General features: G+C 42.1%; 1 protein-coding gene across 2 annotated transcripts in view; it reads left to right on the top strand.

Moving 5' to 3' along the window:
• Positions 1-17,031, top strand: part of Aff3 (ALF transcription elongation factor 3) — a 521,980-nt gene that overhangs the window by 487,090 nt on the left and 17,859 nt on the right. For both annotated transcript variants that reach the window (XM_004844437.3, XM_004844436.3), the window contains 3 exons: positions 2,847-2,971; positions 11,425-11,488; positions 14,632-14,768. In XM_004844437.3, coding sequence (XP_004844494.1) covers positions 2,847-2,971; positions 11,425-11,488; positions 14,632-14,768 — 326 coding nt within the window. The remainder of the gene's footprint in view (positions 1-2,846; positions 2,972-11,424; positions 11,489-14,631; positions 14,769-17,031) is intronic.

The following is a 17,031-nucleotide window of genomic DNA, read 5'->3' as shown; positions in this document are numbered from 1 at the left end:
TCTGCAGCCAGTGTGATATGTGTGCTCCCCTACTTCATGCTCACCTGATGGCCCTGGACCACCCATCGCCTTAGAGCTCAGGTACCGTCTGAGTTCTGCCAGGTCACTGTGCCCATAAAACCAAGCCGGGCTTTGTGAGGCTGGCAGAGAGATAACATTTGAGCACCAGACTTGGCAGAGAAGGGCACAAGAGGGACATGGTACTTAATGCTTTAGCCCATGAGTTAAAGATGCAAGAGGGTTGTCAGAAGGTCACACAAGACCCTAAATCTTACCACTTCCCAGAAACTTAGGCTTCTGCACCCTCATTTGAAAGCAATTATCTTTAATTCTAGGCTGAAAGAATCTAGAAAAGCTGTATTAGAAAAATATGAATAAAAAATTGCCCAGAAATATAAAACAAAACTTTTGGGCGGTTGTGGTTTGAGACAGGGTCTCACTATGTGGTTTAGGCTGACCTTGATCTCACTGTGTAGCCCAGGTTGGCCTTGAACTCATGGTGATCCTCCTGCCCTTATCCTCCCAAATGCTGGGACTGTAGGCATGCACCACCATAACCAGTTTAACAAAACTTTTCTTTGGCTCTAGATCCCTTGTATCATAAACAACCATGATATGCAAAGAATTATAAGTCACTTACAGATATTATTTAGTAATTCATCCACCAAACAGCTGCTTACTGAGCAAGTACTTATGTACCAGGCTCTTTGCTGAGTACCCAGGATACAGTGATGGTCTGGCAGCTTCCGTCTGTACCACAGAAAGCTCACAGTCTAATGGGGACAGAGCCTGAAGTAGGGCATCACACACACCCACCATTATATCCATCATCACGGCCAAAAGGAAACAGAGAATTTGGAGTTTTTTTACAAAGAAGCTTGATCTGGTGCTAGTAGCAGCAAATTTTTTTCTGCAAAACAGGATTTCTCAACACTGTTGGCTTTCTGGGCAGGGTAACTCACTGTTACCTAGCTGCATCCCTGACCTTCCCAGTGGTGATGACCAAAGATATCTCCAGATATTACCAGATTGCCCCCAGTGGAGAACTGCTGCTGTAAAGGGTTAGATAAGACTAATCACAGGCCAGTGGGTTAGGCTGTCATAGCTACTCAGCTCTGTTATTGTAAAGCAAACATAGCCCTTGTCATCAGTGACAGGTAAACAAATAGGCACAATTGTTTTCCAATAAAACTTTGTTTACAAAAAAGGTGAGGTTCAATCCACAGACCATAGGATGCTGACCCATGGATGTGAGCTCTCTAAAAGGCAAATAGCAGTGTATTACAAGGTAAAGCACATTGCTGGCTGCAGAAATAGCACATGCAAAGGTCCTGGGGAAGAAGTGAAAGTTGGTCATGAGTCTGAGGAACAAAGAGCACAGAGCAGCATGGCTGGGAGGTAGGTCAGGCCAGCCTTGCAGGTTAGAAGCCACTTTGCTGGTATTTCTCCTTTTAACAAGTGGGCACCTTTGAAGGAGTTTAAGAACAGTCTCAGAAATCTAGCATCTGGTTTTCCTGGTCATGTATAAATAATAGAACTGTTAAGCACAAAACTGGTCCGTATTTATAGAAACATTTGTATACACTCAGTTACTTCAGAGGAAGCAATTTCATAACCAAAGACAGTTGTTTGATGATCCATGTGTTCACACATAGTAGGTGTTGTATATATATTTGCATTTTTCATAATTCCTAGTGAATCTCTTTGGCTTCTTCTATTATTCACAGACAGCTCCTGAGACCCCATCTATTTGTGTCCTGAATGACTTTTCTGTGAGGGATAGTTACAGCCAGGCTTGCTTGCCGGGCCAGCGGTATCAGTGCCACTTGGGAACTTGGTAGAAAACTAGATTCTCAGGCCGCATAGCAGGCCTGCTACATCAGAAACTCTCAGAGTGGACCCAGCAGACTGAGATCTCTTCCATGTCATCCTGATGTGTGCTTAACTTGGCTGGACACTGGTCTAGCAGACTGGGAAAAGAAAGGACCTGAACCTTACTCCTGGGCCTCCCCCCATAGTAGCTATTGGAACCTGAGCGAGTTCATCTCAAGTTTCCCCCTCTGTGAAAAATTAGCATATTAAGACTTTCCTTTTGATACTTATGTATAAATGATACTGGACAACAGATGCCCTCAGGCCTAGAATGCATGTACAAGTTGAGCATCTCTAACCCAAAATGCCCCAAATTCTAACACTTGCTGAGCACCCACATGATCACTCAGGTAGAAAATCTACAGCTGACCATGAGACAAGTCACAGTCAAAAAGCACAAAATTATTAAAACTATTGTAGAAAATTACCTCAGGCCATGTATTTAAGATATATAGAAAACAGAGATGAATTTGATGTTTAGAGTTGGGTTCCATTCCCAAGATATTTCATTACATATATGCAAATACAGTGCTGCCTCGGTTCACAAACTTAATTTGTTCTATAATTTTGGAAAAGATGGACACATTTGTGTTTGTATGGGAAAACCAGCCACACTTTTGTTCATCACCAGATGCAGAGAGTTTGCAAACAAAAACAAAATTTTGCCAAACACTTCTGTTTTTGAACCAAATTGTTGGAAAATAAAAGCATTTGTGAACTGAGGCACCACTGTGTTCCAAAATCTGAAAAAAAAATCCCAAATCCAAACACTTCTGGTCCCCACCATTTCAGATAAGGGATATTCAGCCTGTATATCTTTGCATATCTTTGTATTTATTGAGATAAAAATCACCATCAATTCTAATATAGAACACAAAGGTATTATAGTGAAGAAAAAAGCTGCTGTAGTTAATGGCTTTCTGTTTCAGCCAAGGAGCCAATGTCTCAAAGACTTCTGTGTTTTTGTTGTTTAGAAAACAGCTCACAGCTCCGAAAATGGTGTCCTCCACAATAAGGCACGGTCACAGACAGAGCCCTGGTCTCCAGGCTCCAATGGCCACAGGGACTGCAAGAGACAGAAACTGGTCTTCGATGATATGTGAGTTTGGACTCTTTCTTTTTACATAGTGAAGGGCAGGTCAAAGTGGACATTCCACAGGTAGACGGGTCATAGGTGTCTGAGGGTGTGACCATTTTCTCTTGCGTGACTTGGTCATTTAAGTGTCCCTCTCAAATGGACTTTTAGCTTTGTATATGCCCTAAGTTCTGCTGAGGATTTTTTGAACAGACAAAAGCACCAATGCTAATGGGTTTGCACCTAAGAACATCAGAAAGCTGAAGCAAACAACACTAATTCTAAGCATCTATTTTGTGCTCTATGGGCAGTGTTAGACTGCCAGAAAGGGAAGTGTTTTCATTTTTATAAATTACAATCAGCAAAGAGTTATAGCTATTTATACCTGAACACTTCTTTTCCTCCAAAATGTTATATCCTCTATAACAGTATAAACAATTTGTATACAAGAAAAATTATCCTGTCATCCTTCACTGGGTTCTAGCACTGAAACTCGAGAGAAGATTGCAATTTCCAGCATCAATTTCAAAGGAGAAGAAGAAGAAAAAGAACATCCTGGAATGCCCTTGAGAGGCTGAACTAAAAATTATTTAGGCTCCTGGGGAAGAAATAGGTGTCAGGAACAAGCCCAGAAGATAGAAGGTGGGGTTTCCAGGTTAAATCCTGTTCTCAGCTGTGGGTGTCCATGGGAAGACCTGGAGCACTTATCTGCATGAGGCAGGGAGAATGAAGTCCTGAAGTGAAGCTGCATTCGACTATAAGAGCTCCTAGCCTCTGGTTGGCAGAGGCTTAAGTTAGGAAATAAAATAATTGTTCAGGTGTCTAAATCTCAGCTTCCTTTTCAGAAGAAAAAGTGAGTAGCAGAAACAATGCGTCCCTTGTGAGGGGCTCCTGAGGACCAGTCAGATGGTGTCTCAGAGGGGTGGCACCAGGGGTTGCCAAGGTCTCAAGGGCTGCCATCCTCATCTTGGGCAGAGCCACATGGCAGAAGGGTCTGGGTGTGGGAGAGCTGCTCATCTCATGGCAGGTAGGAAGCAGAGAGTGAAGGGAGGAGCTGAGGAGGGAGATGCACCCTTGCAGCCACACCCAGTGACCGCCTCTTCCAACCAGACCTCGCCTCCTAACAGCAAGGCAGCTGTGAGCCCCCCAGTCACCTTCCGAAAGTTCCCACCTGTGATCGCAGCATGCTTCAGGGGACATCTAGATAGAAAACTCCTCTCTTGACATCTCTGAGACATGAGAATGCTGAGCTGTGCACAGCCCTCAGTATAACCTGGATGTCCATAAGTTAATTAGGGTCCAGAGCTTGGGAGTTGAAAGGCAAATCCACTTTTTAAAAAATTTTGTGTAAGGAACACATTCACAGAATACTTGGTGTCAGTAAGTATAAAGGAGCCCAAGGGCCCAGCTTTCTCCCCTGAAGCTCAGCCCTGTTCCACATTGGCTCTCCTCCCGCTCCTCCCACCTCATCCCCTTCTGCTTCCTCCCCACTTATGGAGCAAGGTGGAAGTGGTCATTGATCTCCATGAGGGGAGGGCACTCAGTGGGCCAGTGACACTTATATTTAGGGTTCAGTGGTGGGAACTGTTTCTTTGGACTTTAGACATGTTAGAGTCATTTTGAGGGACACCCTCCTGAAATTTGCATTCAGAAGTCATAACTAATAACATGATCAAAAAGGAGCATTGGACATTGAGATGCTGAAAACACCAAACACTTGCAGTGGGTGGTTTTAGGAGCATGGTATATAAATGAGAAAACACAAGCAAACCAGCATTTATGCAGAAAGAAGATGCAAGGAATTTCCAAGGTATGGATCAGATAGCTAAGTCAGACGTAGCAGCAATCAAATGATTGTACTCAGAGCTGCAGTTCTTTGGACTGCTTACAAGAGCAACAGTTTCTCAATCTTCTAGGACTGAGGCTAATATAATTTTGTTATTATCTGTGTCAACCAAGAGGCTGTTGTCATTTGCTGTGCCCATTTGCAATATGTATAATTTTTTCTGGCTAACAGCTACAATAAAACTATTTCTCCTTTTGTGGCAATAGATATAATAGAATCAAAACAAGCTTTTATATATCCATCATATGGAGAGAGGGAGATGTTGCATTCCAATTGCCACTTGTCCCAGTTGATTTGAAATCCCTAACTGTAACATAAACATGCGACTCAGACTGCCACTCAAACATGGAACTAAGAAAGTCATGGAAAGATTCTTTAAGCTTGAAAAGCAAACTACGCATTGTCTTTTCCCTTAAAATAAGTGTCCCCCAAGAGAGCAAAGTCACCTAAAATTGTGTAAAATGTTTCCCAGGCTCATGTGATGCGTGCTGAGCACCTACTAAGTTCAGGGTATGGGGATGAGAGCTAAGATAGAATGATCCTCAACTCTTTGGGGGAGAGAGGCACATGATACCACTAAATACCCTCCCCCTCCTCCTCTTCCTCCTCTTCCTCTTCTTCCTCCTCTTTCTCTTCTTCCTCCTCCCCTTCACTTCTCCAGTTTCCAGGCCAGTGGCCCCACTGACCAAGGCGGTTCTCAGCCCCTGTCACTTTTCTTGGCATCTCTTCATTGAAGGTGTCTGCAAGCACTGAAATGACCAAAGAGAGGTGACAAGTGGAAGAAAAGAAAGGACTAAATAATTATCGCCCCAGTCGTTTAGACTTGATGGAGATCCAATCATAGCAGTCCAAAAAGTAACAGATGCCATGCTACCATTTAGTTTTTAAAGCCATGTCATGTAGCATTTTTAAAAAGTAAGCTCATCTTTTTGTATTATAAATACTTGTTAATGATTGAATAAACATGCGATTCAGACAGCAGCTGAACCTAGTGGGCTGTCAATAATGAGCACTGAGTGAACACAGCTGAATTATAAATAACCTTCCCAGGGGGAGCGCCTGGATTTTTTTTTCTTTCTATTTCCATCAAGCTGCATGCAGGTAAATTTAAATTCATGGGCTTCCAAGCCCCTTTTCCTATGCTGCTTACCAATTATGCAGGCACTGGTTTGTAACTTTGAGATGCAGGCAGAACTGAACGGAATAACACTTACTTTAAAAATGGGATCCAGGTCAGCTTGTTCTTGGTAAGGTGTAGGCTCAAGATTGGTGGCAGCGTGAATGCACCTCCTCCCCTGACATTTAGCAAATGGGTGACATTCACTGCTCAACAGCCACGGCATTAAGGTGACAATGGTGTGATTACCGAAGTTTGTTGAGAAAATAAACCTGTAGGACTTATGACAATGAGTGACAGGGCTTGATTCCACTTGAAGCTTAGAAACTGATCTCCTGTGTGCAAACCCATGTGCTCTAAGTCACCTGGCATCATCATTAGTGACAGGGGAGTCCTTGAGGACTCCGGGGTCGGGAAGGCTCATTCCAGAAGTCCTGAATTCACAGAGCTGAGCGTGAAATATTTGGCTGAAGCTAAGGTGCCTGGCTCCCGCCTGCCATATTGCAATGTTGGGTAGCCAGGGAACCCAAGTGCCAACGCTGCCTGCTGCTTCCCAAAGGATGCACCCTCTCTTGAACGACCAGCGTGCACAGCCAAGCCACCGAACGTTCCCATCTGTCTCCTGGCGCCAGTACCAGGAGTCCAGCTCTCTAGACCTCCCAGGCCACATGACCACACCGAAGGTGGAGGGCCCATGAAGCGGGGCTGGGAGGACAGAATGGGATTTGACATTTGTAATGTCATTACGCTCAGCTGTCTCAGAGCTAAAAGGATTTTAATTTTATAGACAGTGGGAAGATTCCTGTATGTAAAAGGTCGGAGCTCTTACAGTGCAGTGTGATTTAATCAAAGAAAACCAACTGACATCCTTGAATGGGTGACATTACGGCCAGGTGGGGTGTTCTCCTGCTTGGGGGTGGGGTGCTGACCATGGCCTTGTTCTCCTAAGAGTCTCCTCTTCCCAAAGTGATTCCGAGTTTGATCCACCTTTTTGTTTTCCTGGTAAACGGCATGGAAGCCAGGTCCTTATTTTCTCCTAACTAAAACAAGAAAGAGGAAGAAAAAAAATGGAGCCAGCTTTGGACAGGGAGAGCAAGGGCATTCAGATCTCCCTAATGGAAATGTAAGCTCTCTGATCACTTTCAGGATTTGGTAGAATTCTTTTATTTTAAATTGTCTCGCCCAGAGAGGAACAACAATGAAATCGATCCTCTGTTTCAACAGAAAGTTGCTTCTGATTGAATAACAAAAAGCTGCCTGGCTTTGCCTGTGTGTCCTGGTGAGTACAGGGTGCTTTGTGTGGCGGCAGGAGTATAGCCTGTAGGAAACAGCAAATGTTGCATGAGCTTCTGACGAGCCAGGTTCCAGGGACTCAGGCCCCATCAACATCAAGGTTGTGGAAACAAAAGCTGCATTAGAATCCTTGCTGACTAAACTCAGTCTTCTTGCACCCCTGGGGAAGTGTCACAGCAGCACTTTGAGGACCCTGACTCCAAAATGCTCCATCAGTAGAGATCACCTGGAGCTGAGAGTGTAGTTCAGTGGTTAGACCGCTTGCCCAGCACGCACAGAGCCCTGCGTCCCATCTCCAACACCGCAAAAACAAGTAAGTCATCATTCAGTGGATTAAAAAGAATTCTTCAATTTCTTACACATTCTCCTTTTGGAGAAAGCTCAGAGTTTGGGACACAGTCACACGTTGGGGCTCATCTAGCAACAAGCCGATGCATACGTGGTCAGATGGTGAGTTCATTTAGGATGCACAGCCCCTGTCTGCTTTGGATTTTGGTTTCCCTAAGAAACCTGTCCAGATTTCTGCCACATTGAGGAACCTGCCTGTTCATACACAGTGCACTCTGCTGTCTGCCAGTTCGCCGGAAACAGGCTGGCACTGTGTGGGCACTGTTTCACAGAGGCAGAATTACAGCCAGGAGCCAGCCTGCCTGCCAGCCTCTCCGCGGGGGACCATTCAAACCCTAACAGCCACAGAGAAGAACAAAGAGCAAGGTTGCTTCAATAGTCCTGTGCTGGAAGAAATAAGAGGCGCTGACACCCTGTTTGCTGCTCAAAGCCAGACCGTGTGTTTGTAGGAGGAGGTGGGAGGAGGCTGAGGAGAAGAAAAGAAACATCCAAAAGGATGTTTGGATCAGTACTTAGTTCACTTTTGTTGCAGAGAGTCCTTGTCAGAAAGGTACATATGGCTGCACTCTGGCTTTTAGATTGCTGTAGCCCCATTTCTCAAGAATACAAGATATGCAGTTAGTTATATTTATAATGTTTAATTGAACTTCTATTAGGCTTTCTGGGAATCATTATAAAATAGCATCAGTGGGAGAAACAATGTGAAGAATATTATGGCATACATGAAAAAACAAAAACTTGGTTTTCTGTATTTAAAAAAGGGAAGATTAGATGAAAATCTGTTTGAACACTGAGATAAGTAGACTTTACTTTTGTACCTTTGCTGTGTGAGACTTTGTAAGTATCACAGTGTGGCAAAAGTTTTGCCTTTCCTGTGGGCCTGCATATTGCTGTGCATTCGCAGCCATGCTGGACAATCTGGGTGATGTTCCCTGGTTCCCAGTGGATTTGTAATATCTCATCTAGGAGTGTGGCACCAGAAATCACCTGAAAGGAGAAAATGGGCCAATCATCAGGTAATCTTCAGTGGCTCAGTGTAGGGAGCCCTCCATTATATGCAAAATGAGAATTCTAAGAAATGTGTCCATAAGTGGCCCCTTTTCTTTCAGCATGGCAGATTACTGTTGTAGCTGCCAGGATACAGTCAGAAAACTATCCACATGCACTACTGTGAGTTTATGACTCAGCCTCCATATTGGGCTTTTAAAAGTGCATTTATATGCTGCAGATAAAAACAGTGTTGATTACAGAACCTGTAGTAGGGATTATGAACCACTGCCATCTATAAGGGTAACTTAGAAGGCTGGTAGAAACTAAGATACCATAGCTTATTACCAACAGAAGCCTTTCATGAGAATGAAATGCATTTGAAATGTCAGTCTGTCAGTGACAAGGTCTACAAAACAGAGCAAGAAGAAAATGGCCAAACTTATGCCCTAGAGTGTGGAGCAAATAATGATGCGGAGCATTTCAAGTTGCCATGGAGACACTCTCTGGCTCATTGACTGTGAGGCTGCACCCCTTCACAAGGGACCACTCTTTTCTGAGCTCAAATCCAGCGCTATTCAAGAAGGACTTGTTCACCTTCTGTCAGGTGCCTAAATAAAACTGCACGGTGGGGAAAAGCAAAGAGGTCTGCAGCATGCTGAAAGTGCAGTGACTATAGCCTTGTGAAGCTTAGAAGGTAACTAAAAGACCTTGTGGTCTAGACCTTGTAGTGTAAACAGGAAGTGCTGTGGGAGAACAGGAAACACAGAGATGCAGTTGGACCAAAGTTACAGGTTAGGCCTGAGGGTAGAGTTTGAGAGGCAGAAACATTTGCCTCATTGTAGGCCCTCGGCCTTCAGTGAATGAGCAGAAAGCAGAAGGTTCCAAGCAGAGGGGAGGGCTGACCAGAGCTCCAGAGACAAGGATGGCAACCCATTATCAGGCAGGGAGGAAGCCAGCCCAGACTTTGGTTGAGGGCCACAGTGAGGAAGTGATGTGGTTGAGAGAGTGAGGCCTCTGCCTCTACTTTGGGATATGAAGTAAATACAGAGGGTTTTAGGGCAATGAAAATATTCTGTGATACTATAATGGTGAAGACAGGTCATTATACAGTTGTCTAAACCCATAAAATATACAGCACCAACTATGAACTTTGAATAGTGATTGTCAATGTAGATTCATCCATTATATAAAAAACAACGCATCACTCTAGTTCAGGATGTTGATGGGGAAGGCTGTGTACACCTGGGGCAGAGGGTATATGAGGACCCTCTGTACTTTTTGTTTAGTTTTGCTGTGAACCTAAAACTACTCTAAAACATAAAGTTTATTTGAAAATAGAAACAAATGAGCAGTAACAGCAACAAAAATAATGACAAATTGGCAGAGTTGAAATAAATGACCAGTCACTATGTAGCCAAAGCTCAGTAGGTAGCCAAAGAAGGAAAAGTGCAAAGCCATTCTGTGTAGGAGGCATGGGTGTGTGGAAGATGAGCTACAGAAAGCAGAATTCATTGGAACAGCATCGTCCAATAAAAGAACCAAGGTGGGTGGAGTCTACACATTAAGGAAATTCTGCAGCTGTGTTGTCACTAGGTTATTGTGACATGCTGACTCGCTACCACAGTACTGACAATATTGTAAAGAAAAATAAGGGACAGAAAACCAGGTCCTTTCATGCTTCATTGATTTTTTTGGACCTAAAACTAATTGTTTGCTCTGATTCTGACTTTGATTGACCGATTGATTGATTGATTGATTGCAGTGTTTTAATCAGTCATAGTTCATTGTTGTGATATGCACTGTTTCTCTAAGTAGTTTGGCCTTTTAGAATAAAGGGATGCCCTGGCTAATATTACAGTAAGGCAAAGACCCATTAGAACCTGAAGCAAGACAGTTCATATGAAGCCTATCACCATCAGCTATCCAGTTCATGACTAATATCACTACTTGCAACGTATCTCCCATTCTGTCAGTCATGGCTTATATTTGATATTCATGAATAGGTCAGTTTTATTGATTACATAAAGACCCATAATAAAAAAATTGTGCTGATGGCACATAAAGGATGCGAAGTTTAGCTTTTAAAAATCTATCAAACTAAGCATTTAAAGGTTCTGCGGGATGAGTAACTCAGTGTGACCTGGGGTCATTGCACACACTCAGATTAGTCTCATGATGAATTCTCTTCATCTCCCCCAAGAATCGGAGCTGGCCAGGGTTATTGCTTTAACAACGCACATGTCTGCTGTTAATGTTTACCAGCTAGCTAATCAGCGCTCCAGAGAATACATGCCATGTTTGCATTGTTACAAGGTAGACATCATTCTGCAATTAACTTCATTACAACTGGAAAGTAATCATACAGCATTAGGTTTTTTTCATTTTTCACTGTGAGGCTTTAAAATAATTAAATATATACACATACCACTCTAGGTACCATTTATGCACATAAATAATACTTATATTCACAAAGCTACATAAATATTTTCACTCATACATACCCATGCAATTATTACGAGGTATATTTACAATTTGTACCTTAAAGGAGGATTGTTTTGTGTAGCTATTGTGCAGAATTTCACTTTTTTTTCTTTACCACACAATAAAGAGTCTGATTCACAAATTAGACACTGGTGGACCATGTTAAAGCCCCTGTAAATGTTGAGTATCTGCATACATTGAGTGGGTTTTGACTTGCTAACTAAAGAGAAAAATAACTGCAGTATTTTACACACAGACAGTATTTTGGAAGGGCAAAATATATTTGATTCTATGTTAAACAGTTTTTAAATCGTGCTTTATGTTTGAGCGAAGGAAAAGAATATTTTCAAAAGGTCTTGTACTTAAGCAATAATGACATTTAATATCATTCTCTCCTTGTAGGCCTCGCAGTGCAGATTATTTTATGCAGGAAGCTAAACGAATGAAGCATAAAGCAGATGCAATGGTGAGACCCTTTTCTTTCCAGCTACATTCTTCCAAATTATATTTGTTCTGCTGCTTCATCACTGGGGCAATATAACTGGGGTAATTATAAAATCTATTACAAGGATGGCTGGGCCTGTTAAATGGAGAAATGTTTATATAATCAAGTGCTCATAGCCCAATAAATTATGACTTCAACCAATAATATCTGACTGGGAGAAAGCTCTGGATAAATGAATATTTCAATTGAGTCCTAAGGTTTAAATAGTAACTGGAGCCAATAGAGTCAGTGGGTGATAGTGTTTTTTCCTTTAAAAATAAATCTAGATTTGCATGTTTGCTCTCTTACTAGCTTAGCCAACCCTTGGCTTGGTACCAGGATCAAATCTCTTTTCAGAAACACTTGTGTTCTTCACATGCATCTGCCAAAACAAATGCTTTCCCTCAACTGTACAATACAGAAACTGTTATCTGCACATAAAACCATAAAGCCACCATGATTTTATGTTTTCAAAGAATAACTTTTCTTACTTGGATAATCTCCTATTTTGGAAAGCTTGATGCTTTCAGGAGAGAAATAGAAAACTTCAGGTTTTTAAAAGAGATCATAAGGTTGTTCCATCTTAAGGTCTCACCTGAAAGGACTCCATCGTACTCAGTAATTCTGGTTTTATTCCCCTTCAGCCTTCATAACTGAGATCACTCAGGGTGCTGGAGCCAAAGAAGGCATTTCCAATAACTTTCAGAATTTCTTCCAGTGTTGAGGATGCTTAAACCCTAACAATTCCTCTTTCCCAATGTCCCAGTGTCACCCATCAAGCATGTATTTGTACAGAGTCCAAGGACACTGGGGTACAAAGCAACTGTCCATAGTCTCAGAAAACAGAGAAAAAGATAACAGCTCTTGCCCACACAATCCCATAGTCGGATGGAGCATTCAGGTCACTGAGAAACTGATGCATGGCCACTATTGGAGAAAAACATCAATTGTTGTTGTTGTTGTTGTTGTTGTTTTTGTATTGGATATTAAACCCAGGGTCTTTGCATTGAGCTACATCAACAGCCTATTTTTTTATTTTTTTGAGTCCAGGTAAGTTGTCTAGGCTGGGCTCAAACTTTGAATTCTCCTATGTCAGCCTCCCAGAGTGCTAGGATTCCAGGCCTGTACCACCACATCCAGCCCAGCAGAGTGAGGTTTTCTGCCCAAATTCATCATCCAAAATGTACTGGCCCTATTCATTCAGTGTCATCTTGTTCCATGCTGCCTATCCTATCAACTGTTTCCCAAGAGAGAAGCACTGCTCCAGCCAAGCGGGTCTCCTACCAGCCTCTGAGCTGCTAACACCAGCCAAGAGTTTCACGCCTACTCACACATGCACTGTCACTCCCAGGCACACTCATACCCTCAGCATCCTTCCCACATGCACCCAGTTACAACATTTCTTCAGCCCTGCATGGAGTCTCCTTCCTGGGGCCTTCACAGCCTCTCTGCAGCCCCCTTCCCTCCTCTCTCCTCCCATCTCATTTGCATCAGACCCCTCATTTTGCATTCTGTTAGTCACAAACTGCCACCCATGGTGAACTGTTTTGTGGGTGCACATTTTCTCTCTCCAAAGGTACTGTATGTTCCTGGCAAGGAGCTTTTGTGTATCAAATGCACGTGCCTCAGAACTGAGTGCTGTAGAAAATACTTATAGAATGAAATTATTTTCTTAATATGAAAGTGTTACCAAAAAATACTGCTTTAGAGCCTGTTTGATTTATAAGCTGTTTAAAAATTTGATTTGCTAATGAAGAGCAGTTTGGCTCCGTATCTCTGTTTTCTAACATAGCATTATTAATGAAGTTTTGGGGAGTTTGTTGGCTTATTGTGTTTTAATAGCAAGGCTTAGAATAGTATTTAGAATAACTGTGTCATTCTTTTTTTTATTGATGAATGAATCATTTGAAAATTGGAGGAATTTCTCAGGCCAAAGTGAGAATATGTAATTATCTACAGAAAGTAGCAATGTACGGAACAAGGAACTTGATGAGTGTGCCTAGATTTATGAAAATTTAAGAATATAAAGCTCATTGATGGTTACCCTCACTGACATGAGGAAAGAGTAACATAAATTTAAGTAACTACAGGTAATCCAAAAACTCATTTTTATTATTGATTTTCAACTTTGTGATCCATTCTGGTGAAGCTGAAATGGTGCCTTGATTTTTATCTTCCTCCTTTTCCCTCCTCACCCTAAGTGAGGTCCTAACTATTAACAACAACAGCAGCAAAAACACAAGAAGATGAAAGCATGGAGATGTAAATGGAAATAATTGTATTAGTCTGATTTTCCATTGCTGGAACACAATACAACTTAGAGGAGGAAAGGTTTAATTTGACTCATGGTCTTGGGGAGTCAGCCAAGATCAACTGGCTCCAAAGCAGGAACATTATGGTGGAAGGACGGGACAGGGAGAGCTGCTCACCTCATGGCATCCAGGAAGCAGCAAAAGAAGGAAGGATCCAGGAAGGGAGAAGCACCCTCCAAAGTCACAGCCCCATAACCTACCTCTTCTAGCCAGGCCCACTTCCTAAGGAAACATTTAGCTAGGAATTCACCAGTGAATGGATCAGTCCACTGGTGAGTATAGCACCCTCATGATCCACTCACCTTTTAGAACCTCCACCTCTAAACACATAAGACTTTTGGGGGACATTCTCGATCTGTACCACAACAGTGAGGTAAAAGATGATGACCAAGGCCTTGAACTAGCAAGTACTAAGCCTCGTATTTACTAAGACTTTTTTCCATATACAAGCATACTTATGATGAAGGTTAATGCATAAATTAGGCAGAATAAAAGATTAGCAATAATAACTAATAATAAAATAGAGCAATGATAATGTGCTGTGTAAAGATATTTTAACTTATATATTGTTGTAGAATTTTCCATTTAATATTTTTGGACATGACTGACCATGCCTAACTGAAACTGTGGAAAGTAAGACTGTGGGTTGGAGTTGGGGTGGGGATGGGGGACTACTGTATCCTATTTCTTCTCTCAACTCCCTTCACAGAACTTGGGAATTCAAAAGTTGGGTTTCTTGAGTTAAGTGTGTAAACTATGTGCAAATGGCATTAAGACCTATCATTAAGGAGGACCCTTAATTCTGTTGGTCAGGTGGAGAAGTTTGGAAAAGCTTTGAACTATGCCGAGGCAGCCTTGTCATTTATTGAGTGTGGGAATGCGATGGAACAAGGCCCGATGGAGTCCAAATCTCCATACACCATGTACTCAGAAACAGTGGAGCTCATCAGGTAAGCAGGGCTTCCTGCTCGGGTCGGAGGGTACTACCCAGAAGTGGGAGCACCGTGAACACAAAGGTCAACCTGTACCAGCAGCCACTGGGAAATGTGTCTATCCCCAAAAAATAGGAATAGAAGGTTTTACAGCTTTCACACACTTTGTGATGCAGGCCACTCCTTGGCCCCTGACTATGACCCCAGGGAGGAAGCTGTGACACACCTGCTTCCCCCAGCCAGGAAGTGCTGGGGTTTGAACTCATTTTATCTCTAGGATGCTTATTTTTTTTAAAAAAAAATGATTCAGTCCAGAAAAAATAGCAAAATGAAATTTTAAAAGAATAAATATCTGATTTTTAGATGGGTCTAAACAAGCATTTCTCAAAAGAAGACACAAATGATCAGCAGGTATATGAAAAAGGGCTCAGTGTCACTAATCATAAGACAAACACAAATCAGGACAATGAGATGGCCCCTCACCCCAGTAAGAGTGTGACAAAGTAACACACACTGGCAAGGAGAAAAGGGAACACTGGTACATTGTTAGTAAGAGTGCAAATTAGTGCAGCCACTGTGGAAAAAACTATGGAGGCTTCTCAAAAAATTAAAAATGGAACCACCATATGACCTACCAACTCCACTACTGGGTCTATTTCTAAGGGAAATGAAATCAGTACATCAAAGAGACATCCATATTTCCATGTTCATTACAGCCTATTCACAATAGCTAAGACAGAGAAACAACTTAAGTGTCCACTGACTGATGAATGGATAAAGATATATATATAAAGATATATATATATATATATATACACACACACATGTATGTATGTGTATAATGGAATACTATTCAGCCATAAAAAAGAATGAAATTTTATCATTTGCAGCCACATAGATGGAACTGGAGATTATTATGTAAAGTGAAATGAGCCAGGCACAGAAAGACAAGTACTTGCGTGATCGCACTCATCTGCATAATATAAAAAAGCTAATTTCACCAAAATTTACAGTAAAATGGTGGTTACCAGAGGACAGGAGAGAAGAGGGGAGGGAAGGACAAGGAAAGAAGAAAAATCTGGTCAGCTTAGTGTATAGTAATTCCCTCTTTTCCTTTCCAAGACACCAGTGCATGCCTGAAACCACAGATAATACCGAACCCCATAGCCATGTTAAAGTTTACTTTATAATTAGGCACAGTGGGCCAGGGTTGTAGCTCGGCAGTACAGCACTTGCCTGGCATGCCCAAGGCCCTAGGTAAGATTCCCAGCCCCACCCAAAAAGAAAAAAATGAGATAGTCACAGTAAGAGAACAATAATAAAGCAGAACAACTATAATAACATACCAAAAGAAAACTTAAGTGAATCCAGTGTCTCTTGCTTGCAAGAGTCAAGAAAAATGTTCATGTTTTTGGACCATGGTTGGCTGTAGATGACAACACTGAGACTGAAACCTCAGATATGGAGGGACCATTGTACCTAAAACTTACCTCCCTCAGTAAGTGACTCAGGATATTTAATGTAAGGAAAGAAGATGAAGATGGATTTTATAAGAGGAGAAGTCATCCTATAATGTGCCATCTTGCATGGTGACCCACCATTCTGATTTAAGCCCTGGACACGAGCCCCATCACTCCACCTGGGCTGGGTCACATGGTCCCAGCAGATCAGGGTTCCAACAGGGCACTAGCATGCTAAGAGGGAGGCCCTGTTCTTCAACAACGGACACCTGGAAAGACACATCCTTCATTTCTGTCTAGCAAACCAGTAAGGGAATTCCATTGGTTAGCCCTACTGAGAACCTTTGTAATATTGTTTATGTTTTTAGCCTGTTTAACTGTGTGGAGTAATGTCTAATACTCATTATGTGAAATAATTCTTTCTAAGACTCACATTAAGAGGTTTTTCTAATTCTGCAATCCCTTGCAATCTAAAGCTATTTTTTACAGTGCCCCACCATTCCACACAGAAGATCTGATTGTCTTAGAGCAGGGTCTTTTGGGTCCACATTGGCCCAAAGAGGCTGTGTTGTACTTTTGACCACCATCCTTCAGTCCGTAGTTTCAAGCTTTTGAAACTCTTATCCTGTCACCAGAGACCTTCAAACAGCACTTCTCAAGGTTACTTTGAAGGTCAACTCTGCCTAATCACTTTTCTCATTAAAATAATTCTACTAAATCAATGTGTTGCTAACTCCTTCATACTGTCTTCTCATATGGCGTAATATTTTCAGTAGCAAACAACAGAGTGAAAATCTGTTAAAATTACTGTAAGAGACACT

The sequence above is a fragment of the Heterocephalus glaber genome, unplaced genomic scaffold, assembly GCF_053883595.1.
Source record: "Heterocephalus glaber isolate CG9 unplaced genomic scaffold, H.glaber_assembly_v1.0 deba00000470, whole genome shotgun sequence".
In the NCBI taxonomy this organism is placed as follows: domain Eukaryota; kingdom Metazoa; phylum Chordata; class Mammalia; order Rodentia; family Bathyergidae; genus Heterocephalus; species Heterocephalus glaber.
Note: the sequence above shows the minus strand (reverse complement) of the source record. Positions and strands in the feature narration are given on the sequence as shown.